General features: G+C 38.1%; 2 protein-coding genes across 2 annotated transcripts; both read right to left on the bottom strand.

The window, feature by feature from the left end:
- Positions 1-23,293, bottom strand: LOC104442762 (G-type lectin S-receptor-like serine/threonine-protein kinase RKS1). Its single transcript, XM_039310726.1, is given in 8 exon segments — positions 1-520; positions 623-773; positions 19,858-20,029; positions 20,194-20,404; positions 20,479-20,681; positions 21,126-21,251; positions 21,585-22,169; positions 22,172-23,293. Coding segments are annotated over 8 exon segments (2,430 nt in total). The 5' UTR covers positions 22,848-23,293; the 3' UTR covers positions 1-214.
- Positions 994-4,470, bottom strand: LOC120292868 (cysteine-rich receptor-like protein kinase 25). The gene is made up of 2 exons (XM_039311372.1): positions 2,384-4,470; positions 994-2,150 (listed from the first exon to the last, which is right to left on the bottom strand). The coding sequence occupies exon 1, from the start codon at positions 4,424-4,426 to the stop codon at positions 3,647-3,649; it is 780 nt and encodes a 259-aa protein (XP_039167306.1). The 5' UTR covers positions 4,427-4,470; the 3' UTR covers positions 994-2,150; positions 2,384-3,646.
- Positions 23,294-27,688: the final 4,395 nt, after the last annotated feature.

Raw genomic sequence — 27,688 nt, 5'->3', positions numbered from 1 at the left:
AGAAAATAATTCCTACCTCATGTATATTCAAGGAAATTTGCAAAAGTAGTCTATTATATCTAATCTACATGTAAACTTTTCTCCTAAGCACAAGAGCAACTTTTAGCTCATACACAACACGATTAGCCTTCAGGTGTCGTCTATCTACCGATACAGGAAGCATCTCAATTTCTCAAGTTGAGTAGTACCGTAGTGGACTTGTGGTGGCATGTGGCTAGCGAGCTTCAACAGCAGTAATTGTAACTCTGTTAACAGAACATGTTTGGTTACATGTCGACTGAATATTTCCATTGTAGTCACTCTCGTCGATGAATGCGGGCTGTTTCGGGAACGGAAGTACCACATCAGCATTTCCCAACATGAAAACCACTGTGGACATAGTTGGTCTGTCCGATGCATATCTTTGCACGCACAAAAGACCGATTTGAATGCACCTTGATACGATTTCTTCAGAATATGTATTGCCAATTGATTTGTCCGCAATGTCCATGCAGTTTCCTCCTTTCCACAGCTCCCATACCTGGACATAACACACACCAGACACCTCAGATTGTGACAATGCGATTGTAGAGCCTGGTCAAGTTGTGCATAGCGATGAATTATATAAGAGTTTCATACTTACATGGCCAATTAAATAGCAAAAGGGGTTCATATGATAGCACCCGCTATTTCTTTGGCCTGTGATGATCTCTAGCAACAAAACTCCATAACTGTACACATCTGATTTTATAGATAGCTGGCCTTGCATAGCATACTCCGGTGCCATGTACCCACTGTGGAAGCCAAAAAGAAGAAAAGTAATCAGCATCTCATTCATCTTATAAAATTCCTTTTGAAGTTTGGGGGACATAACAAAAGGTTGAAATTTTAGTATGAAAGAAAGAAAATGGTTGGTTGGCGTTCTTTTTCCATGCTCTAATATCTCATTTTTTAATTAGATGATGTAGAATTTAATGCTTAAGAAAAATACTCACTATGTCCCGACCCAAAATCTGAAATCTTGGGGTTCAGTGCAACATCCAGTAAGACATTGCTAACTTTCAAATCTCTGTGGATTATTCTCAAGATTGAATCCTGATGTAAATACATGAGTCCTCAAGCCACCCCATAAGCGATTTCATACCTTTTCCCCCAATCCAGAAGTGATCTCTTTGTTTCATCTGGACCAATTTTGGGGATTACCTCAAGTTATTATCCATATTACTACCTGTAGACCGAAATTTTTTTGGCCATTGGAAGAGGTTACTTACCGTAAAGTAATGAATCCAAGCTTTTATTAGGTAAATACTCATAAATTAACAATTTTTCGTCTTCTCGAATGCAGCAACCTAAGATTTTCACTAGATTCCGGTGTTGGAGCTTGGCAATCAACCTGACTTCATTTTTGAACTCTTCGTTTTCTTGTCCAGAGTATTTCGAGAGCCTTTTAACTGCTATTTCTGTTCCGTCATTCATAACACCCTGTGAAAATGAACACATCACAGGAATAAATATTTAGACCTGTCGTGTGAAGCCAGTGGCTCAAAAGCTGCTATGAGTAAACTTCCCGGGAGGATGTTTTCTTCATGTGTTTGTGACGACGGGTAGATAAGAGTCGACACAAGATGCACCTCCATATATATAGTGGAAGTAATCAGATCACAATACCTTTCGAGAATTTCAAAATAGCAGAACAGTCCTTTACAATAAAACTGGTTCCTTTCCGAGCATTTTATTCAAGGACATCATTCCCCATAAGGGACAGACAATTGAAGTTGGAAGAATATACATATTAATATCCAATCACCATTTGGATTCAGTTGAATAGGGAGATTAATTACCTTATATACAGATCCAATACCGCCTTGGCCAAGCTTATTGGCAAAGGAAAAATTGCTTGCTGCAGCTACAGTTTCAAAATCAAAGACCGGTATATCTATTTTTCCCCTACCTTCGCTGTCGAGGACTTCTAGACCTGGAATTTCATCAAAATATGTTGAACTTGTGGCAACACCAAACTGATGATTACGCCCTCTTCTATCTGCTGTCACACAGTTGAACAAAGCGCTTATGAAAATGAAAGCAATTCTGTACTGCTTCTTGTTTTGCCGTTCTAGCCAATTTGGGAATTCTTTGTAGAGGAAGGAACGATGCAAATTTTCCTCTTCTATCTGCTGTCACAATATAGCATTTTTAATTATCAAGCACTGTTTTCGCAGCTTCGTTGATCAAGGTTTCCAGAATTGAAATCAACCACCCTGTAGCCTAAAATCCTGGCTAGATTAGCTCCAATTTTAATTTAATGGATTTCTTATCCCTAAACATCTAAATAATTACCTACTTGTAAAACAGACTGAGTAATATATATGGTCGAAAAGCTTCTATCAAGGCAAGATTACCACACCTCTTTTCCTCACCAGCCGAAGGCAGTACATAAGAAAGGCTAAGAGCAGCAACACTACTGCAGATACTGATATCATCGTTGCCACCATTGTCGTCTTGACAAGAGTACGAGCTGTAAAAGAAGGCACAAGAACTTGGAAGTTGCAAATGTTACGGAAATGAGTGCAACAACTATCAGAAGCAAACAGTTTCATCAAGACAAGATCAGGAGAAATAAGACAATAATATAAGCTGTTTCTTTGCTCTTCAAGGAGTTATTCGAGTTTCTCAGCCAGCAAAAGATTTTATTTTTTTATTTTTTTTTCAATTCTGCTACAGTTGAAATCTTTGCAGTTGGATTACTCAACGCACGTTTCGGTTAAGTACAGTCAATTCAACTGTCTGCCACAGCTTTTGAATGGAGTTGGGAATATCTTGTCTCGTGTGTGTGCTGGAACATGACGTTGCCATGACTAGAACGAGCCATACTTCCATGTATGTAAATGAAACTTTAACTCCGACAACAAATGCAGGGAAAGTGCACTTTAAGTGGAAAATATATGCTGCAATCCTTGCCGCAGCCGTAGGAGTGGCGCTACTTTTTTACATGATAATCTGGCATATACTACGAGGAAGAAAAATAATCCTAAGAAGGGGAGCAAAAGTGGTATAAAAGAAGATCAGATTGGTAACTCGAAGAAACACTGCTATTGCATGCATACAATTTTATTGATTCTGTTTCACCAGAGTCTAAAGATATCTGAATTATTTAACTGCCAGTTAAGAGGCAAATTTCTGAACTCCATTCCCTGCAATTTGATCTGCAAACGATAGAAGCTGCCACAGATAACTTCTCGAACAACAAGAAGTTAGGAGAAGGAGGATTTGGTCCGGTTTACAAGGTAATTAAGATGTTCAATCTGATCATTCAGCTTTTGACTTATCAAGAAGATGATGCTTGCTAATTTTCATATATAATCATAATGTAGAATGATATTGTGGTTTACAATGAAGCTTCTCAAAGCTCTGGAGCATTTTTCTCCTCCACATAAGTTAGATAGGAAAAACTCCAAGATTATGCCCTTCTAATCTCATATTAGTAAGAGTGCAGATACAATAAAATGAAGCAACAATAAGAGGCATCTGTTTTGGGCAAATTTGGAGTTTTTATGTCTTCTGTTATCGGGGTACACTACCCAATGGTCAAGAAATTGCAAAGCGGACAACACAAATTCTGTTGTAATCTTTGAAGTAGTAAGAAGCATGATGATGAACTTTTGAAAAATCAACTATTAGGTTCTGCCTTACCTTTTGAGCTGCTCCCGTAAAACGGGTAAATCTCAAACCTGACAAAGCAACTCGGAAGCAACACTCGGCCTCCAATTTTCCCCTCTTGGAGGCTTAAGAGGCTCGATGTGGCGTTGCGAAGGCACTCCCAACAATCGTTTTTGGAAAGGTAAGGCACACACTGTGCGAACGTGTACAACGTTTTCTCCTGACTAAACTTGGCGTCGCCATGGCCATACAGCCTAGGAGGATGCCGAGCAGCCTCTCTAGCCGCGTGATCCATAGTGACAGTCAGTACCTTCATGAATTCAGCAGGCTGGTATATGTTCTCTTCATTGTATCCAGCCAACCGAGGTTTTAGCTCGACCTTCCTGGTAAAATTCGTGTCGGAGTAGCGCAACATGCACCGATCGTACCACAGGAAGGAGACTTTTGTCATCGGGCATAACTGGGTTATTTGAATACTCGCGTTCCCGACGCAATCCGCGCACTCTTTCTTGGAGACATCGCCTCTGCACATAAAGCTGCCGTAGACGGCGTTGCTCGAGCTGGCTTTGCTTGAAGTGAAGTTGAACCCGTTATCAGGGTTGGCGCCCGCGTCTCTGACGAGATCATCGAGAACGCGATTGAGGTTGGCGTGATAGGTGCTATTGGGGGTGAAGGCGCTTGAGTTTAAGCAGTAATGGCCGGTCAAGGTGTTCAAGGTGAGGGTGAATTCAGCAGCTTTGATGGTGAAAAAGCTGAGCATGAAAGGAAGTAGGAAACGTATCATCCGCATCCTTTTCTCTCTCTCTCTCTCTCTCTTGCGCGTGGTTTATGATGAGTAAGTGGGATTTGCTCTTTCCATTCAACCGTGAGGCCATAGCATGGACTGCTAAATATGGTGAAGGACTACAAGCTATGAAGCACTGACACGTGCTTCCGTGTCGTGTTTGACACATATCGGAGTGTGTTGGACACGTCGACACGCTCGGATACGGTCGGACATGCGATCATCGGCCGTTGAATTTTCCGACACGTGGTCAATTGTTGCCCGACACGTTTGGACACATGTGTCTGGCAGACGATGGAGGGTGGAAGCGATAGTGAGGGAGCAAAGACGAGGCCGCGAGTGACAGTGAGCCCACAACGGTGAGAGATGGTGAGCCTACGACGGCGAGAGACGGTTAGAGAAAGAGCATAGATTGAGGTGAGGGCCACCACTGTGATGCTGCAATGGATCCAACGAGGCTGCAGCTGCGAGGGAGAAAGGGCCGAAGGCGAGAGGAAGAGGAGAGAAAGGCGGTCGTGCGGTGAGGAAGAGAGGAGAAGGATCAAGAGGAAGAGGAGAGGAAAGGGGTCGTGCGGCAAGCAATGAGGAAGGAGAAGGATCGAGAGGAGGAGAAGAAGAAGGGTCCTACGGTGAGCGGCGAGGAGGAGGAGGTAAAGCTAGGATTTTTGATAGAAAACTCAAAAGTAATTAAAAAAAGGAACCCTAATGGCCATCCTGTATTTTTGGGGAAGGGAAAGTGATAGGACAGCCTGTCTGTTAGTGGTGGGGAGGGAAAGAAAAATAAAGTCGGGGGAAATGGACGATGGTGGGGAGAGAAAGAAAAATAAATTTGAGGGATGGACGAGGGAAAGAATATTTCTTTTTAATTAGAAAAATAAATAAATGAGATTAAAAAGTAATTTTGAAAAATAAAAATACTGAATTTGAATTAAATTAATTAAAAATAAAAATATTTATTTAATATATAACGTATCATAATATGTATCGAAATTTTCTATTTTTAAAAATGACGTGTCGACGTGTCGTGTTGTATTATGTTGCGTATTCGTGTTGCATGTTGATGCTACTTAGACTACAAGCCCACGTGACTCCGGACATCATCCACCGTCAACCCCGGCTTTTCAAAAGATAAAAAGAAGTTAGCGTGTTTGTGGAGGACGGCAACACATTGCCTATTCCTTTCCCAAGAGCTTGATTTCTTGAAAGCCATCGTTGTTGCAATAAGATCAATGATATTGCCAGTTTGCTTTAAATTTTGGGTGGCGTGTATCACAAAAAGATTTATAGTTACCACTGATGTTGATGCCACTTGAGTCTCTATTTCTAAACCCATGTTGAACTAACTATTTGCTAGTCCCATAGTACAAAGGCTCTATTTTCCGTCATTCAGACTTTAGCCGGAATCTCAGTTTCTAATTTCGCAAGATCCGATGCCACGAATTCTAATATCTCTTTACCCACCACCATCCACTGCCGCAGACAATCGCCCCACCATTCTCTCTCTCTCTCTATGACCACCATGGTCTGTAGTCTTGATGCTACTCATGACCTCCATTTTGTTAGGAGTATGATTCATAATCCCCATCGGTAGGAAGGCATAGAAGTTGCGTTCCTCGATGAGCAGGCGGGGGTCCAATGGTCGAGGAGGCAGTGCCCCTAAGCTGTGTTGGAAGGCTTTTACAATTTAAGTCCATATTTTATTGGTAATTTGAGTTTCAGCCTATGAATAGCTACTGGGCATATATAACATTTTTCTCTTGTAAATTAAGAGTTATAATAGAGAGGTGTGAGGTATTAACCATGGTGGAATGCTCATTTGAATGTAACCTTAATTTAAGGATGGATCGGGATAAAAACTTTGTGCCTATATTTCTTTTTCTCGTCTTGATTTTTTATTTCTTTGTGATTATGTGTCAAATCATGATATATCTAAGGTTGCAAGTTGCCATGGATGACCTCAACCTAAGGTTATCCAAGTCCATAGGCCTGTTACCTCAATTTGAGGTGGTCCAAGCCCATGAGAAGGCATGTGGATTGAGGTCGCCGATACCTTGGCAACCTTGATTGATCATGAGAGGAAGGGAGGGTGGAAGCATGGGAGATCATTGGTGGATGACAACGAGCGAGGTGGATATTCATCGGGGTACCATGGAGCTTGATTTAGGATTTGGGTAATTGGATTTTAAGTTGTTTTGGAAGTTTTGCCTACGTGAGAAATTTAAAATTTCTCTAGGGCCAATTTGGGAAGGAGAATGTAGATATTGTCCTTAGAGTTATGATGGTTAGGAATGAGCAGTTTTAGGTTCTATTTGGAATTTAGAATTTATCCATTGTAATAAGTTCCTCATTTTTTGGAACCTGAAACTACTATGCACTTGGAACCTACTCAATCATAGGTTCTAGTGTCGGTTCTAATGATAGTATAAGTTCTAGGGTCCACTTGTATAATTAATCAAACCATTGTAGTGAATTATTATATTTAATGACTATCACTTATTGCTAATCTGTTGACCATAACTTATGTTTGACAATGTAGAGCATGAAACATTAATAAAGTAGAAGTCTCTATCATAAAATAGAAGTTCAGACTAGTGGTTCATACTATACACTTATCATTGGATGCCATAGAATACCGTAAAATCGTATGAAGATATACACCAAGAAAAATAGAAAAACTTATTTTAGATTCAGGTTTTAAGTTCCAGGTTCCACTTGTCTAAAATTTAGACTACCCATTGAAATGGGTTCTCCAATTTTTGAAATTTGGAACTCATCTTGTATATCTTGAAACCTTAAATTGAGCAGGTTCTCACCTATGTGGTTCTCCGATTCTAGGTTCTACCCTAAAACTATACTCATCCCTATTGATGGTAACTAATGTCGAGTACAAATTGGTTTCCAGAGCCAAAACTCAGGATGTAAATTAGTGATTTTTATAAAAAGAGGGAGTAAAGTGATATTGGTGTTAAAAATAAGGATAATTCTGAGTTTTTTTTTTTTAAAGTACGCAACAAGTAGGTTAGGAAAATTCCTACTTGAGTTATTTCATTACATCACCTTACTAATTCATAAAAGGATTATGTTAACGTGTGCCCTAGGGAACTAGTTAAGCATGCTTAATTAGGAATGGTTCAATTTTCAAGATAGGGGCAACACATAACATGAGAAGAGACAATGAATTGAAAATTAACAAGTATACTTGTTAACAAAACGCTCCATAAAAGAAAAAAAAGATAGAAATTGCAATTATCAAATGGGTAATTTACATTTTTTTTAAATTACCAATAATTTTAAAAGTTTTGAGTGTCAATATTTATAAATTTTGGAAGATTCCAGGTATTACCCATTAGAAAAAAAAACACATATCGGGTGATCTATGAGAATTGAACCAAAAAATAAAAATAAAAAGTGAACTCCTTAACAAACTCTTATTTTCTTGCCTCAATCAAATATCAAAGTTGAGTTGCCTAACCACCCACCTGGGTGGCGCTGCTGGCGGTGAGCTTCTCCCCCTAATGCAAGGGAAGGAGTTCGATATCCGAGCGTCGCAGGGTGACTTACCCGGTGGCACGTGTGTGGTGGCAAGCACGTGTTGCCCCCAGGGTTTACCTCCCGTTACCCTGGGCCTTTCGGGCTATCTGCGTTAATATGGTGCGCGGATTCCCTGGGTCACCAAAAAAAAAAAAATTAGTTGCCTACATTTATATCATGCCATATTTGCAAGGAAAAGCCTATCATCAGCCAACAAAGTTCAAGTCTAATCCAATCATTCATGGGTCTCTTGTCTGCCTATAATGCGGCCTTTGTTTCTTTTCATGAGTCACGTGAAGATGGACCTAGAGGCGACTAGGTCAATGGGGGAGCTAAATTGTGACGCCTTATTTCCCATCAATCTGTCTTCTTCTTCTTCTTCTTCTTCTTCTTTTATTTGATCTTATCTTATATCTATTTCACAAATTACTACGTGTTGTATGTAGATTGTAAAACCCTGCTTCCTTTCTCATGCGTCCCCACTCTAGCTCCTTGACAACATATAATATAATATGTCAATTACATCCTCCTCTGTGGTATTCACATATGATAAGTATTCTTTCTACCTTTTTCTTCGGTTTTTCTTTTTTCTTTTTCTTTTTTTTTTGGGGAGGGGTTGGTTGCGTTGGCGGTGGGGGGAGGGGCATTACCAATTCAATCCTACAGTTATTGTATTGATATCTATACATTTCTAAACTTTTCAATTTTATTAATATAATTCTAAATTTTTATGTGAAACTTCTAGTCAATTGCCATGACATGAGTACCCTTGCCCATGTTGGCATGCGCCACGTAAAATGGATGGCAACGACTGGATACCATGTCAACAATTTCTAATGGCTATTTACTACTGGTATGCTGAATTAACGGAAACCGATAAAAGGGAAGCTATATACTAACGGTAATGCCGAATTAATATTGCATCCCTGCAAATAAAGGAATGTCCGTACAATCGAATATTTTTGTGATTACTGGTTCAATGCATTTGCCACGTGTCGGTCGTTGGGCGCGATGCCGTTGGAATAATGAAGGGGGTTTATCCCGTAACGACCGGGTGGGTCAACTTCCGTTCAATCCGTGGCTCTTTCTGTTCATGCCTTCACCTCAAGCAACGCGTTTCTTCTCTAGTTTATTAATTTCCTTCTGCCCCTACTTTTTCTCTTTTTCTGAATTGGCTAAATCGTAATCTCAGGAAATTAAAAGAAATGAGCCAACGAAAATCACATTTGGAGGAAATTCAATACAAAAATTATTTAAGATTGTTTGTGGGGTCAGTTCGTAATCTCAGGGAAATTTTGCTCATTGTAGTTAGTGATTAAGGCTCCGATAGTGTTTGTGAAAAATGAATAATTTAGTAAAAATAATCATTCGTATCATTTGAAATAGTTGGTCGATGAAAATTTTTCCATTATCGACGATAATTTATGTATAGACATTTTTATGGATAAAGAAGATATTTTTCGTTTATTCAATTTTTGTCAACGATACAATCGATTATTTTTTAAATATATTTTCCAAATCATTCATTTTTAGCAAAATAAACGAAGTCTAAAAGAAAATTCGTATAATGTTTAAATACATGATCAATAATTCTAATGTTTTTGAGCTTGTAAAACACATGGAGAGTCTGTCCAAACCTATCGTGCGGATTTTAATTTAGTCGCAAATTTTTCAATTTTGTCAATTTGGTAAAAAAACTTTGCGCGGAAGTCTAATGTAATATTTCCGACCAATTTTTGTTGTTGACATGACGGCGTACCATGTTAAATGATTGACGATGACTAGATCCTAATAATTTTTTATGAAAATTAATCGGGATGATTATATGGAAGTTTTACGCAAAAAATTAAGACTAAACTAAAGAAATTGAAAAATTCAAAACTGATTTCATAAACGTGTGATATGTTTAGGATTAGTTGAGTGATTGTTTGAAAAAGAAAATAGTTAGACGTTGGAGTCGTCCTAAAGATAGGTCAACGACTTAGATGAGGATTGTCTTGGAATTAGGTGCCTTTAGAACGTGCCTGTATAGTGCAAACCTCGTGCTGCAGCACATGTTCAATGTTGAAGACGGCTGTGCTTCAGTCTCCCAACAGCGACTCCCCCCTTGTCTGCAGTTGTGGCTTGTATCTGCAGGGACGCCCTTGGGGGATCATTGATGGGTTTTCTAAATTCATAGAGGTAAAATCAACTGAAATAGCAGAGGCACAAGCATTGGTTAAAACCCTAGACTTTATTTCCTCAAAGATTGCCCCGAATAGACCAGAATGAGAGATACTCATACACTCTGACTGTAGTATGCTGTTGGCTGCGGTTCTCTCTTCAGACTTTCTAAGTTGGGAGGTACAGTCTTTAGTGGACAGGGCCAAGCGCAAACTGGAAGAATCTTCGGGTATTATTTTAGCCCATTGCTATCAAGATACAAACAAGGTGGTTGACTGGCTAGCCAAAGCCCAACAAATAGGATGCCTTATTAGGAATTAGGTTAATAGTCTCCTGTCTGCTCTTTTGGATTTATTGTGTGCTAATGCTAGAGATGTTTGTACTAAAAACTTTTCTTACTAATGCATTTCAGTATGTTCATTCAAAAAAAAAAAATTGTTGTGAATAGTAAATTGCGATGAGAGAATTTGACCCCCCTAAAAAACAAGAAAGTTTTGCAATTAAAGAGAGGCACGTGGTCTATTCTACTCGTTCGACGTTGGCATAGATCACATATAGCGATATAAAAAACCTTGAATAAAATTGAGATTTCCAGTGCATCGTAATTCTTTAGATCTTAACCCTAAATATATATATATATATATATATATATAAACAAAGATTGTTTTCATTGCATTTGTTCTGCCAAAAATAAAAAATAATTTTAAAATCATTTCTAGAAATAATTGCATGTGTTACTCACAAAAGTAAATGGACATTAAATATTTTTATCATTCACAATAATATTTAGACATAAATTATTGTCGATAGTGAAAATATTTTAATTGATTGGTTATTTGAAGTGATATAAATGATTATTTTTAGAGAAATTAGAGCCTATTTTCATTGTTTAATTATCGTCCTTATTCCTTAACAATATAGTGTAGGTCAAATTGTCCTCTAGAAGTAAACTTTGTGTGGTTGTACCCCTTAGTTTTACATAGATGGGTGCTTCGCTTTGTCTTGACGTTCGGCAGGTTAAAACAGAAATCATGACTTACTATCCCTCCTCACTTTTCCCTAATTTCATAGATTATATGATAGAAAAAAGCCATAAAAAACTTTTAAATTATGTCCACTATAACACAGTTGCTCTAAGCTTTTTTTTTTTTTTTGTGACATTAAAAATTCTAAATTATACCAAATATAACACATTTATTCTGAACTGTTTTCTTATTACATAAAAAATCCCAAACTTGTACTTATGTGACGTATTTACCTCCATTAAAGTTTAGTTAGATGATTTTTCAGCCAAAATAATGTCGTTTATATTTCAATTAAGCCACGTAAGTGTCACATTAACACTATTTGCTTTCTAACTCCATTTAGACAAATTTTTAACTGTTTTCATTGACAAAATTTTGAGGAGAGTGAATGTATCATATAAATACAAATTTGAGGTTTTTCATATCACAAAAAAAATTAAGGTAAATACCCATCCATGGGCAGTGTAGTTGATTGAGATCTCTCTTCCAACGAAGGAGGTTAAGAGTTCGAAACCTTGCGTTATTAGTAATTAAAGCGGGGGCTTTGGCGATGGGTTGTTGGGCTAGTTTCCCCCGAGATATAGTCGTTGTTTGGCCTCCACCGCGGAGACCCATGAGACCCCAAATCGGCGTAAGCCGACAAGGATAGGCTCTGGCAGATCCTCGGTCACAAAATAAATAAATAAATAAGGTAAATGTATCATAGTTAGCATAGTTTAGGATTTTTAATGGCTTTTGCCTTGTATAATACGCATGTCAAAGGTTTATGAGGAAATGTTCATTCTTCTCGGAGATTGGTAATGTTCGTGGATGAGATATGCTCAAATGGAGTTCGGTAATGTCCCGGGAGGGTATATACTCAGACATACATCAAACGTATGTACTCTAAATGAAATAACTCAACTCGGGAGAGATGATGAGCTTAGATACATTAAAACAAAAAAGAAGGGGGAAATGGAAAAAGGAACAATCTGTTGAGAAGGGGAGAGACAGCGGTCTCTCGAAGGCTATAGTCACCCCCGTGGTTGCCCGATATCTCTCTCTCGCGCATGCGCGAGCGACATCCCGCACAAAATTCCGCGTAGCGCCACCTTTTGTTTGGACCATGGAGATCAACTTGCGGCAGTCATTCTAGAAGATGTTCTATATATTTGTTTGAAATCTATGATAGATATGTAAATTGGTACCACCTCGTGGTGGTGTCTGTATTCCTCAAGGGACACACGTCATGAGGTGGTCACTGTCTTAGGTGAAAATGACTATGTGTCACTTATGATGAAGTGGAATTGGCTGCGAATAGAAGGTATTTTACATGATCATCATCACACTATGTGACAATGACAGAGAAATGCTAGGAAATAACTAAGAAGCAGGCATTTAAAATTCAAAAGCTAAAAATTAGTTGGAATGCATACCAAAAAATACTGTTCAGGGATATGGGGCTAAGGAATAGAAATGTGCATTGAAACGAGGCATACTAATCAAGTGGTTGATCGATTACATCACCTCATCAGTGTAAGTGATAAAAATGATACTTTTATTTGTCCATGGGATCTATAAGTTCAAGTTGATAACATTTTTTTTCTTTAATCCCAAAAACATAAATTTTTCACATTACATATTTAATATGGTATTATACCATATGCATGAAATAATCAATTGAATGTCATATTCTTGACATAATCTGAGAAGTGAGCACTTCAATTACTTGCAAACACTTCAAACGGCAATCCTCTCAAGTTTTCAACTCTTTTTTAGAATGAAATGGCTTTCCATCTACACTTCCCAACGCCTTCTTTTATGGCAATGCAGACGTGCTGATGGAGCGTACCTGACTCTCTCATTGACCTGAATTTCCTAAGAGGCTGTCACCTGTATCTACTACCTTACTTAATCATCATCGATTGACTAGTCTACCTATTTACATGTTTAACCCAAAAGAACATTAACAGTCCCAGTTCTACCTCTTTAGAATCGGACTCTCATAATGTATAACAAAAATCTATGGATCAATCACCTACTTTCTTCTATGCATAACCAATCGGCTTCAGGCAACTGTGTCCAAGCCCTAACGCGAGATTTGAGAACATTTTATATCACCTAATAAATTAATTTTTATTAAAGTTTAATATCATGAAAAATCTCAAACTAGTATACTTATGATATATTTACTTCAAATTAATTTTTTGACTAGCAATGACCATAAATTGGTATACTTGTGACATAATTACCTCAAACTAATTTTTTGAACACAAAAAATCATTCCCACATTCTCGGGAGGGGATGGGGTGGGGACGTGTAAGTTTCGGGAGTGAGTTTCGACTCACGCCGCCATAAGAGGCAGGACAAAAGTTTGAGTGAGTGTAGAGTAGGAATAGAGTATGACTAACCAAAAAAAAAAAAAAAAAAAAAAGAACACAAAAAATCGCAAATTAGGTAATTTGTGATAAATTTATCATTGATCTTTATTAGTTTTCAAAAGGAGTTAAAATTGAATTAAAACTATGAAAAACCATAAATTATGATATATGTGACAAAAAGGAGTATTTTGGGTACAAACCCTAAATTGATATACTCATCAATTATCACGTGTCATTCAACTTAACAATTTAATGGTAAAATTTAATGAAAATTAATGAAGGAAAAATTTGTAAGAGATGTACAAGTTTAAAGTTTTTTATGGTCAAAAAATTAATTTTGGGTATGATATGTAAAAATCACAAAAGGGAAAAGGTGCAGAGCACTTAATTTAGAATTTCTCGTGATATATACTATTTTAATCATTATTGCATCTTGTGAACTCGCCGCATATCAATGCTGCAATGCATAGTTCATAATATCTCCCCCTCAATTGAGCCATGTAGCCACTGCTAGAGCTAATCAATCTTGCATCTTGTGAACTCGCCTCATACCAATGCCATATACTAATTTCTCAAAACTTGATGTTGGCAATAATTTGGTAAAAGGATCTGCAAGATTATTTATGGATCGAATCTATTTAACATCAATTTGTCGACTTTCTTGAAGTTCATGAGTATAGAAAAATTTCGGCAAGATATGCTTGGTCCTATCACCTTTGATTTATCCTCCCCTGACTTGTACAACACAAGCAGCATTATCTTCATAAATTATAGTAGGAGAATTTGTAACTGATATCAAGCAACATGAATTATGAATATGTGTTATAACGGATCTTAACCAAGCACACTCTCTTCTAGCTCCATATAAAGCAATAATCTTAGAATGGTTAGAAGATGTAGCTACTAGCGATTGCTTTGTAGAACGCCAAGAAATAGCGGTGCCGTTATAACAAAATAAATACCCGGTTATTTCGTGACCAAGTATCTCTTCATCGATTCTTTTAAGAGCGAGTCTTATGTGGATCGGATCTATATCCAGCATAGCCAAGCATATCCAACTAAACTAGAGTTAGTGGAATAGCAAACCGATTTCTGATTTCTTAATAAACACGCATGGGCAAACATAGATCATTCTTGTACATTTCCCTTAATTAGGTACTCACTTAGATGTTGATACCACATGCGAATCGGATTGCTTTAACCCATATAGGGATCTTTGCAATTTTATTGAAAATAAATTGCAGGGAGTGCATGCTTCAAGTATTTTGAATTCCTCAGGAATTTTCATATAAATATCAGAGTCTAATGAGTCATATAGATATGCTGCTACAACGTCCATAAGACGCATTTCAATTCAAAGATTGCTAGGCTAATGAGAAAACGAAATGTAATCATATCCATCACATATGAATATGTCTTATTATAATCAATCCTAGGTCTCCTGGAAAATCCTTGGGCAACGAGTCGGGCTTTATACCCGACAACCTCGTTTTTCTCATTTCGTTTTTGATAAATACCAATTTATATCCAACAGGCTTTACATTATCGGGAATACGAAAGCCATGTGTCCAAAAACCTCTCGTTTAGTTAGGGAAGCACTCAAACTTTTTAATTGCTTTCTCCCACTTAGGTCAATCTTGCCTTTGATGACATTCAATAATGGATTGCTACTCACAATCATCATCCATAATTTTATGAGCAACTGAGAATGCAAAAGCATCATCAATGATGATTTCATTTCGATCCCAAATTTCATTACAATATGTAATGGAATTCTCAGTATTCCCGGGGCTAGTGCTCCTTTCATGGATTTGCGCCTCTTTAGGGGCAATAAACTCTTTGGGAGCAAGCACAATGCTAGGCTCTTCTAGAGCGGATTTCGGATTCTTTCCCCTTCGTTTTCGAGGAATAATATCTTTTGATCCTATCGGTATACCACACTTCAAGTGCGCAAGTAAACGTGTAAATGTAACATTATGCGTAGATAATAGGCAAACATGGGACCATCTACAGGATGTGTCCACTAGTACCATAAAATATTGAAATGGTCCACTTGGTGGTTGTATTGGTCCACAAATATCACCCTGAATTCTTTACAAGAATAAATGAGATTCAAGATTAACTTTTGTTATAGAAGGTTTGATAATGAGCTTTCCTTGTAAGCAAGTCTCACAATTATAATCTTTGGATAACAATACCTTTATATCCTTTAAAGGGTGCCATTTTGTATTTTAAATTATCCTACGCATCATTGAAGCGTCAGGATGACCAAGACGATCACGCCACAGTCCAAACTAATCAGGGCTTCCTAATCTCCAGGATATAGTGGCGTAGGTTTCAATGTACTTTAATCATGACACAATACAAACTCCATAGAAGAAGCTTCTAGCTTCTCATGGATGGTCTTCGTGCCCATCTTATAAGAGGAAATGCCAATATATTCTTTATCTTGCTCATAAATAGCCTTAATATGGTATCTATTATGGTGTATATCTTTGAAACTGAGCAGATTCCTTTTTGATCGAATGCTTAGAAACGCATTCTCAATATGCAAGATTGTGCCATTTGGCAAAATAATTGTAGCATTCCCAAAACCATCAATAATCAGAACATGACCTGATATTATATGGATTTGTGCCTTACGCAATGTCATACTTGAGAAAAAGTGTCTACTACAAAATATAGTATGTGTTGTTGCACTATCAAGTAAACAAACATCTTCATTTTCTCATTTTCCATTTGCATTTATATTGACAACTTCAGGTATCAAGTATCATAAAAGTTGCATATTAGTTATATAGTTGAATAAAATTTCAAAATAAATATTAAGTATAAGGTTCATTAGCATTTTATAAAGAACAATTAAAAATAATAATACATTTAAAGCGAAACAACATAAAATTCAAAGTTCAAATTATCATCCACCAATCTGATTCATCAAAGTAATTAGAGGTCCTCAAAGAAATCAGAGACATCCAATGATGCATTTGCTTACTCAGAGGAAGAGGAGTCCCACCAACTAGAGATATTGTTAGCTTCAATGTGCTGGTTATGGCAAGAGATTGTTTCAATGGCATGAGATTCACTATACTTGCTCGTATTCTATAAAGATGCTTGGTATAGGTCAACAAAATGTTTTGGCGTACGACAGGTACATGACCAATCCCCAGTCATGCCATAGCGATGACAAATACTATTATTCATCACCCTCCTTGGCTTCTTTTCTTTGCCATGATTCAGGCTAAAGTTTGATTTTCTAGGGCGGTTAAATTTCTTGCCATTCATTCTAGAATTATGCTCTTGCCTGCGCTTATAGCCCTTAAAATGGCTAGTATTTTTCTCAAAGTTAGCATGTACTTTAGGCAATGCTTTTGAGCCACCAGGTCTAAGATCATGATTTTTTAGCAGCAATTCATTAGTTTGCTCGATAGTAAGAATCAGAAATTAATTCGCAGTATGTGGCAAACTGATCGGTATTAAGCTAAGGCACACAATATTTGAAGCATGGAAGGTGGAGAAAGTTTTCTAACAATTCCAAGATTTGGGGGCGAGTTTGATACCGCATAACTCAAGTCGAGAAACGATATCAAATAAAACAGAATTATAGTCGACACCGATTTAAAATTTTGTATGAGATTTTGCCAATCATATTGTGCTTGAGGGAGGATAACAGCTTTAGTATGATCATACCTATCCTTCAACCTCCTTCACAAGATATGATAGATCTCGAACGGATAAATATTGAGTTTGGTAGACTCATGCAAGTGACGACAAAATAAAAATCAGCGCGCATTTGCACTTTATTTGAGTTCCATAGTATTAGCGAGAAGCATGTCATGGCACAAGGATAGATAATTCTTTTCACTTCCTGTATTGCTTTTTAATATTTGATTGTTAAAAGGATTCAAATATCCACCACTTCAGAGTAGAAGGATACTTTTAGATTTGAAATTTGTTGCCAATAAAAATGAAGAATTGATAGAAGAAGATAAAGTATAAGTTAATTAATAAAAGAATACATCAAAACTCAATTGGTAGATATTCGTGCTAACGTGTTGTAAAATATATTGTGTTGCGAATATATAAAAGATTAGAGATTGGAGGAAGAGAAAGTAAGTTAGAGATAGTAGAGAAAGAACGTATTGTGAGGATAGTTGTTCTTTTGCATTTATATGAGAACAAGAATTAATATCAATTAATATAACATATTTTATTTTATTCTTATTTAAACACCCTTATTTTTATCTGCATGGCTATTTTTCTTTGCCGAACACCCTTTTAGTTGGTGCCATTTGGGGGTAAAGAACTCCAAATGAAAATGACTTTTGGGGTTTGGGGATGGTGGTGGTGAGCTTCCCTCCCTCCCTTGAGCCCCGCCCCCCCACGTTCGCACAGAATCCCGCTGCCAGCTGTCACGAAAGCGATGGCTCGAGGCGACCGACATGGACCGGTTCAACGCTCTCGACCTCACGTTAAGATTTACCCCTGCGAGGCCTAGAATAAAGAAAACCACGAAAGTGGCCCGCTGACGTGGCAAAACATATGAAGAAAATAAAAAAATAAAAAATTTCAAAGCTTAGAACGTGATCCACGAGAATTGAATGGTTCTAGTGGCATGGTAGTCGGGGCCGTTAATTGAGGTTAAATTGATTTCTTTTTCCTTTTTTTTTTTAATAATAATTTTTAAATTAATTTTTTTTTTTTTTGGGGTTTGGTTTAACTTTATCGTCGTGCACGTAAACGACTTTGAGTAAGTCAATTTCGGCATCTTTTTTTTCCCCCGGTTTCCCATGCTTAATAATTAAACTTTTTCTTTGCTTTCTAATCTCTGGAAGATTCGCGCCTGCCTTTTAACTTAAGCCATGTCGGAAAAGCCCACTAAGCAAATTTGTATCAGAATCAACGTGGTTGTAACTATTAATTACCTTCTTCAGTTTCTTTTCTTTTCATTTCTTTTTTCTTTTAATTAATTTTGGGTTAGTGAGAAATGTTATTGAAATAAAAATAAAAACAAAAGCAAGAGGATAAGCATCGCTACCACCCCTGGTCTTTCATGATAAAGCATCCAACAACACATCAAGGGTCTATATCAAATTATGTAATACTCCTATCATAATAGGAGGTCCATAATAAAATCTTTCAAGTCCCCTATTTTGATCAATTATTATACTTTTTCGAGATTGCTCTTAGGCCAAATTTCAGCCTATGCATGAGGGGTAATGTTGTAACATTTAAATATTAAACTGTGTATACATTATACATATTTAATTTTTTAGAGTAGTAGGCTATTGTCTCACAACATTTTTCATGGATTTACTCCTTTTAGTACGACTGTGCATATCAGATCACAAGAATAACCTAAATGGAACTCCAATCCTGGTATTTATAATCAAAGTATCAAAGTTAACTAAAAAGCAAGCACCATGCAATTTTCAGTTTCCAAAACATATCAAACATTATGAACATAAGGATTCCATATCGGTTTGACAGCCGAGCCATGCAAATGATTCTCTTTCGGACTTTTGCCAGCTCAAAACACGTTTGGAATTCTAGTACCCAATACTTGCATAAACTACTTGGGTTTTTGAAGAGAGTTTGTGCTATATAACCAATCTAGGGCAAAATCTCGAAAATTATTGCAATATTTTTTAAAGTGAATTCGTATCATAAAACTAATCTATGGCAAGAGATAACATAATTAGCGGCCTTCGAGCATCGAAATCGTAACGTCATTCCTAGAAGCTGGTTTGTCATTTGCGGATAGATTCGCGCCATGGTGCTTGCTCTTGAAAACGTATGCAGGTCGTTTTGGGGATGCAAGAACCACATCTTTATTTGCCAACATGAACACAACGGTGGACATGTCCGGCCTATCATCCGCGAATTCTTGCACGCACAAAAGACCGATCTGGATGCACCTCAAGGCCTCTTCTTTGGTGCATGAATCACCCATCGACTCGTCGATAACGTCCTCGCAGTTTCCTTCTTTCCATAGCTCCCATGCCTGCGATTGTGTAGTGAACAAGCTGAGTATATTAGGCTATGTATTATGTATGAGTCCAGTCCTGTCTCTTGTACTCATTCAGAGTTCTAGTACTTACATGGCCTACCAAGGAAGATGGATTTTCATTGTAATATGCACCGTTCCTTTTGCCACTAATGATCTCCAACAACAAAACTCCAAAGCTGTAGACATCGGATTTTATCGAAAATATACCCTCCATTGCGTATTCTGGCGGCATGTACCCGCTGCCGTGCAAAAGATGAAGCAGAAAAAAAAGGGTTTTGACTAGTTAGTTGAGTTGAGGCTCTTGGAATCAATAAGCAGGTAAAGCATTGCAATGGCAGGAATTCTCACTATGTTCCAACTACTCGATTTGTGTTTCCTCGGATCTGGTCCCCGCCGCATACCCTAGCCATACCGAAATCCGATATCTTTGGATTCATTGCAGCGTCGAGTAGGATGTTGCTGGCCTTTAAGTCTCGGTGGATGATCCTGAGCCTTGAATCTTGGTGCAAGTACAAGAGTCCTCGAGCCACCCCAGATGCGATTTCGAACCATTTTCTCCAATCCAGCAACGATCTTTTCGTTTTGTCTGGACCAAGATCAAGACATCAACAAACCATTGTTCGTTGTCATGGGTCGATCTATGAAATCAGAGTATTCTAACTAGTGGGAGAGCAGAAAATGTACCGAAAAGGAAGGTATCCAAGCTCTTGTTAGGTAAATACTCGTAAATTAGCATTTTCTCGTCTTCTTCGACACAGCAGCCTAGTATTCTCACCAGGTTCCGGTGCTGGAGCTTCGCAATTAACCGGACTTCGTTTTTAAATTCTTTAACTCCTTGTCCTGAATGCTTTGATAGTCTTTTGACCGCTATTTCCATTCCATTGTCCATAACGCCCTGTCAATTATATTTCCATTATGCAAGTCTTTATCAATTTTTCTAACTAGCTTTGTTGTGTAATGGAAATTTACCTTGTATACTGATCCAAAACCGCCTTGACCGAGCTTATTGAGGACGGAGAAATTGTTTGTTGCCGAAGCTACGGTACTCAGATCAAAGAGCGGCACATCTCTGTTTCCCCTCGGTTCATCACTGCGGTCTTTTACACACTGAGGGCCGTTGAAATACGTTGAACTGGTCATATCACTCACCTGTGGATTATGGCTTCTGCGATCTGTTTCCAAGACAACCACATAAATGCCATTACAACCTTGGAGAAATTGTGAGATTCCTCATTCAGTAATTCATTTCGTTGCACCGAATGAAAGTTGTAAGCTTGAAAAGATCTTCTTGGTTTATATATTGTTGTACTTTATGATTTCCATCTCTTGTACCCTGAAACTGGCCTTGTGCTGGTTTAGTTTCATTGTTGAAATGCTGCATCGAGATGTGAATTGGCATGATCGTGCTTTCTTTTGTTCAAGGTTCTTAGATTCGGAATTGATTAAATAAAACATAGAATTCACTCCGTAACTGACTTCCTATAGCTAAGAATAGTTCCAAGATTGAACCGACTAAAATTTGCGTCCTTTATTAAGTGGTGAACAATAAGAGGTGATGAATTTTAGCTGGAAAATATAATAAATAGCGCACTAATGTTGAGGACTAAGTGACGCACCCTTTCTCTTCTTGATCGCCAAGCCATACAAGAAGAAGCCGGCGAGAAGTAGAGCTGTCAAAATTGAAACTAGAATGATCGCAACCATTGCCTTTTGGCTGAGGGATCTTGTCTTCCTGTGACGAGCTGAAAGGAAAGTACAAACACAGTATTTCAGATTCAATGACCTCAAAAATGCTTGTGCCAAGTAAAGGAAGTAAAATTCTTTCAACCTCGACTTGAAACCATATATCACCAAGTGGATCTCAAACGATACACAGTTTATACGATCCAAAAGCTTGAACTTGATTCCTAGAATTGTGGATGTGAATTCTTATGCTCATGAATTTAATTTGTTGTGAAGTTCGATTCATCATTTGCTTGACAATGCTAATTTAATAAAAACAAATGAGGTTGCTGGATATGCATCACATTAACAAAAGTAGTACTAATAACATAAGTTACAGAAGTAGGGAGTACCTAACTCAATGGCATCGACCTGTACATATAAATCTTGACCTGAATCGACAAATGTTGCATCAACTAAATCGCCATGCCATATGAGGCACCCGGAACCTCCCAGGCTTTCACTGGCACTAGCATAAGCTGTGCAAGAGCAATCCCTCAGGCATTCCTCCTCGCACTCCTTCAAGTTCAAGCTCATGTTGGCACGTGCTTTTGAAGTGTCCGGCACCTTCGCACGTGCCACCCTCACGAATCCTTCCCCACTTCGACACACTGACACCCCTCCCCTCCTTACGCAGCCTGCCGATCCATCTCTAAGGTACCAATCGCCCGGGGATTTGGGCTCGAACCCTGGCAGGCATGTGCACTCGAACTGGCCCGTAATGTGTGGATTGCAGTTGCTGTTGGGCCCACACTTGCCGTAATAATCGCACTGGTCCTTTGGAGCGAACCAGAATTCTATCCACCGCCGGTCTTTGTCGTGCCACGTGGATCGTCGGAGTGACCCCGATTCGTTCACCACCATTCTGGTGATGATCGATGCGTCAATGACGTCATACATTGTAGAAACCTCGTCTAGATCATTTACAAAGCTTAAAAAGAACGACTCATTTCAGGTATACCGCTCCACCGATCTCCAGTCCATGACCCGGCACGCCAATATGGATCCCCGTCCTTGAGCAGAAACAATTGAGCGTAGCCCGTTCCGTCGATCCTAAGGGAGTAATTGCCAGGTGTCGGATCGTCTGGGGACTTCCATGATGTTATGAACTGGTTCAAACCGGTTTTGCGGTTCAACCCGATTTTCATTAAAGGAAGCACAGTGTCTGTTGGATAATCAAAGCTTTGCCATATCATCTTTTCGCTAAAATCTCGAAGTACTAGATTGCCTGAATCCATGAGCTGGGCTGTAGTAGAATGATTGGATAATGCAGAAGAAACATTTGTGGACCAAACAGGAAAGCTTCCATTTGTCTCATAGAGCACCAAATTTCCATCAGAATCAATTGAAAGAGCTCCTGAAGTGCCACTGATTGGTCTCTCTCGATTAGCAACCCAAACAATGGTTTGCTCAGAAATTTGAGAATACCAAATTCCGACATAACGGTGGCTAGAATTACCCCGGCTGAAGAAACCGAGAGTGAACATTTTACCACTGGAGACCAAGAGATTGCCATCTTTGATAGTGTTGTTTTGGTTTAGGATGTCCAAGCAAGTACTTACCTGAAGTAGAAAAAGAAGCAGCAGGGCATATACTAACCCCTTTTCTGTGTTCATGTTTTCTTTTTTATTGAGTATTATGTGGTATGATGTCTGAGGCAACAAAAGTGACTGAATGAATGACACCTCAAATACCACGGAGTGTAGTTGAGGTCTTTGGTCGAGGTCTTAATTAGTGAGGATCCACCTTTCTCATGAATTTAAGCAAGTAATTGTCACCTTTTTTGTCCACCATGTAAATGAAGTGCAAGGTATGATACCAATGTTTTCCTTTCTAAGCTTTGTATGTTCGGTCGATATTTCTCAATCGTGAAACAAGAAAATAATTCCTACTTCATGTAAATTGAAGTAATGGATGCGTACCTTGGCACCTCCCCTTGCTTTCCCTTCCCAGCAGCCTAGTAGCTTTTAATCAATGTGGTCGAAAGAAATTACTTGAGATGTATTTGCTTTCGCATTGAATTGATTTACGGTGAAAGAATAGGATTCCGAGTTATCATCGCGCCGCTCATCACAAAGAAAACTTGACATTTCAAACTGTTGTGATGGGGAGGGTAACCACATCGGTTTCCATCAAGTGCGATTTTAACATGGAAACAATTAGTTGAGGCTGAAGTTCGAATCTTGAATCTTCTATTCATAAGCTCATTGCAGAAACTGTGAAAAACAGAAGAATAGTCCTTGCTTTGAACTCATTAACTTCAGAAGTTGCCAAGAAAGAGTGAAAGGAGAATCGTGTTGTCCACGTCTTCTATCGAGTCAAAACGCCCAGCTGCTTCCACCAAAATATTTATTTCGTAGGTCTTTTTCAAGGATAGAGTCAGATATGCCATTTGATTTCCTATAAACCCTTTTCAGATTAGTCCTTTATGCTAGGCTAGTGTTCCAGTTTTCATATGACAGATCTAATCTACCATATTATGGTGATTCTTTTGATTTGATTCCAATTGCTGCAATATACGGAATCTCTTCACTGTTTGTGCTTCTAATTTGCAGATGCAGAGAGGTTTGTTTCACTTGCCATCGTCAACAGCTTTTATTAATTTTCTGAAATCTCAAGTGAATGCATTCCACTAGGGTGTATTTCTGACCATTATTGTGCCTATCATCGGCAATTTGCAATACTTTTTTTAATGATAGCAAGCTACTTATGGATTGTCTATATACTCTACAAAGAATTAATCTTGGCAGGCTGAACTTAAATAAAGTCACTAAAAGATCATTTCTCTCTTTTCCTTAGGGCTTTCTCATCTCCCTCTAATTTTCACACAGCTTAAAAAAAAAAAAAAAACCTTTATGAAGGGGAGGGTTTGAGATAGATCGCTTCCTTCCCTTCCCTTTTCTTTTTCTTCGGTTGATTTGGTTCTCATTCTCTTTTTCTTGCTTTCCTCCCATTTTGTGGAGCTTTTCTTTTCCGATCTAGTTTAGATCTAAACATTTCTCTCTCCTATTTCGGGGAGATTTCTATCCAAATCTAGTCGAGATTTGGGGATTTTGCGTGTGTGATTTGGGCTTTTTGTTTCTCTCAAGTTTCGTTGGTGTACAAATCCAATTTCGAAAGAAATCAGATGAGCTTTGTAAATGTTTTGCTCTCACAAGTGTTAGAGCTGTGCTCGCTCAACCTTATTTATTCAAATGGCGATGGTGTTGGGGCACCACAAAAATGTGAAGTAGCAATAGTAGATGGAGATCTTTGTGTGTGTTCATTACCGAAGACAGATACAATGATTGACGGCTGATTTTGGTTTGAAAAAATCTCGGATCTACTATTTGAGGTGGTGATTCCTAAGCTTGTTCTAATAGTTCCTTATCTAGAGCTTGTTTTGTTTTGAAATTGTTTGGGATTTGTTTTGGCTTGCAGTTGGATTGCGATGTTTCTCTCTTATATTTCTGTGAAAATTAATCAAATGTTACTATGACCAAAAAATATCAAATAAAGTCACTATGTTTAGACTAGTGTGACAGAAATTGGCATAAAACCTGTGTAAGCTGGCCGGTTAGGATTTTGTACACATACTTGTATTGGATCATCAAATTCAAGACCAGATTGAACACTCTAGACACTCATGCAATTAAAAAACATTGGCATATATTTAAAAGTTGATCGACAAGTCCTTTTGCTGGACTTATAATAGTGGATGAGACATGCGTCGAAGAAAGGGCAACCCAAGACTTTCATCCCTCGGTCCCCCCATTTAGCCCCGTCTAGAAGGAAGTACTTTAACATCATCGTTAGATGATTTGGACCGCCGTTTCACAAGCTAAACAAGAGATAAACAGATTGATCAATCACTCATCAAGAAATCTGACCCCAAAAAGAAAAAAGATAGGCCAAGAGATGAAGATGAAAGATGGTTAGTGTTGACAATGTGAGGTGGCGTGAGAACAAAGGGAGAGAAATTGTCTAAAAAATCCTAAACTTATTGTACTTTTGACAATTCAATTTTCAACATTTTAATTGTGCCAATTAATTCTTAAACATTTTCAATTTTATCAATTAAGCATATTTGGAAAATTTTAACTAGATATTGCTAATGTGGACTTTGGCAGTCCTACGTGACATGGTTAGCTTTGACAAGTACACTTTTTAATAATATTTCAATATTTCAATATTTTTTTAGATTTTTTTGGCTTTTTCCCATTTTCCCTCCACTAGCCATCATCGAGCCTTGTCAATGCTTGTTAAAGGTCACCTGTGACATCCTGATTTTCGAGTCTGATTTCGATGAGATGAGCTGGGCTTTTCATCAATGTGTCTACAGCCTTTTTCTCTGAGTTGGCCACTCACGAGTTAATTAACCTATTAGGTGAAGCCGTTAAGGAATCTAAACGCAATAGACTTGAGAATTCGACTAGGAATCGACTGCTCGATCGTGCTAATCTGCAAGAGTCATTACGGCACCGTCAAAATTGATTAGAGACCGGAGATAGGTCGATTCAATAGAGGTATGTGATTCGTGCATGAGTGATTTCACCTAATTGCAAAATTTCCATTGAACGGCATTAAACTGATTTTTCTCTCATTTTTGTATTCGGTGTCCAAATTTGAAATCTCGAGATTTTCACAACAACCGAGAGTTGCCAATGTGTCGAAAAAGTATGTTGTGGCTCGAAAATAATCGACCACGGGTCAATTACATTAAAAATTCCTAAAAACTACCCAGTAAATGAGGACGCGCTAAAATCACGCCTGATTTAAATTAACTGCGAAATTGAACTCAATTTTAGAAATGGAAAGTTTTGTTATGTCACGATTCATTTTAGGAATGTCAACTCACTTTCCGAAATTTTTTCGGAGATTCCGAGATTTTTACGGAAAATTCATTTGGAAAATAAATGAAAATTCGGATGGGCTCATTTGAAGGAAATTTTGACTTCCAAGCTGGGCTATGTGCTGATGGGAACTTATAGAATTTATGTGGACCTTTTCTTCTTCAAAATGGGACTTCAAATTGGAGAAATTGAGGATGAGATTGAAGTCTATATTGAGTGAAATTAGGAACTAGGAGGAGGGCTGAATTTTTGGCACCAAAATTGGATTATTTATGGATTTCTAAGCAAGAAAGTAATATGGGACATTGTGATAAGCTTGAAGACTAAAAGGGGGACCAAGCTTTAATTAATCAAGATATTTCTTTTGACTTTTGCTTCTCTTTCTCCTCTAAACTTCCTGAGCACGCCCCCTGCCGATCTTCTTATTTGCGCGTCTCACTCCCCCGACCCCCTTTTGTTTTCGCTTCTTTCATTTTCCTTCTTTCGTTCCAGTGAAATTTCATTCCCCATCCCTACGTTGACTTCGATCACCACCGCAGTAACCCACCATTTATTGTCCTTCTCTCCACCGAACTCTCCTTGTCACACGTCCAAGTCTCCAATTCCCTTGGTCAACCAAAGAAACCCTCCAGCAACGTTGACTCCTCTTTCCAAAGCCCACGCCGTTGATTTTGAAGCAACTCCTTTCGAAGTCTTCATCCACGCGGCTCCACGTCCAACAACAATCGAAGATCCCCCCTGCAGCAACTTCTTCACGTGCCAGCTCGCCCGTCTCCACGAAGCCCACCGCCAGCAGCCATCTCGAAGCCCGCTTCAGCCTTCGAAATTCAGGATCGAGCTCAGCTTTGCTGAGCCGTTTTGGATCTTTTACGGCCCGGTCTGAGTTTCGTTGGCCTCGCCGTGAGCCCGAGTCTCGGCCGCCATTGCGCCGCTGTCGCCGTGAGCCGATTTTCATGCTAACCGGTGAGTTCTTGTTCTAATCCCTAATTAGTGGGCTAATGACTCTTAGAAGTGGGTTAGTTAGCTAATTAATGGGTTAGTTAAGTTAATTAGGTTTAGGATGATTTAGTTAGATTAAGCATATAGTTAGTATTTAGTTAGTTCAATTAAATTAGTTAGGTGGATTTAGTTAGGATTTAGTTAGTTTATTTAATTAGTGTAATTAGATAGAATTAGGTAGAATGGTTAGATTTAATTACTAGTAGATTATTTAGCCTAGTTAGTTTAGGTTAATTTAATTAAATGCTTTAAATTTATTTATTTTGTAATTTATTTAATTTCGGTAATTTATTTAATTATTATTTATTTTTCGAAAATTAAACCGGGATAGTCGGTGATGGGAATTGCGTGGTGATTGCAATGGTGTGTTTAATTTATGCAATTGAATGTTAATTTGTGCAAATTGAGTGTTGATTTGAATTTTGAGTATTTAATTCCAAAAATTTGTGAAATTCGCTATTTATTCAGAAAATCTCAGCTGTCAGATTTTAACATCGAAAATGGTTTTATATACTATATAAAATAGTGTGATTTTAAATTGGAGGTTATGAATTTTCCGGGTCCAATCGACCATGTACCCACTCATGACTATTTTACTATGTATTTTTAATATGAAGAAAATATAC

This window comes from Eucalyptus grandis, chromosome 4 (assembly GCF_016545825.1).
Source record: "Eucalyptus grandis isolate ANBG69807.140 chromosome 4, ASM1654582v1, whole genome shotgun sequence".
NCBI classification, from domain to species: domain Eukaryota; kingdom Viridiplantae; phylum Streptophyta; class Magnoliopsida; order Myrtales; family Myrtaceae; genus Eucalyptus; species Eucalyptus grandis.
The sequence above is the reverse complement of the archived record's forward strand: the minus strand, read 5'-3'. Positions and strand labels throughout refer to the sequence as shown.

Coding starts and splice junctions, on each gene's coding strand:
- LOC120292868 (XM_039311372.1), bottom strand. CDS start 4,426: ATGCGGATGATACGTTTCCTACTTCCTTTCATGCTCAGCTTTTTCACC.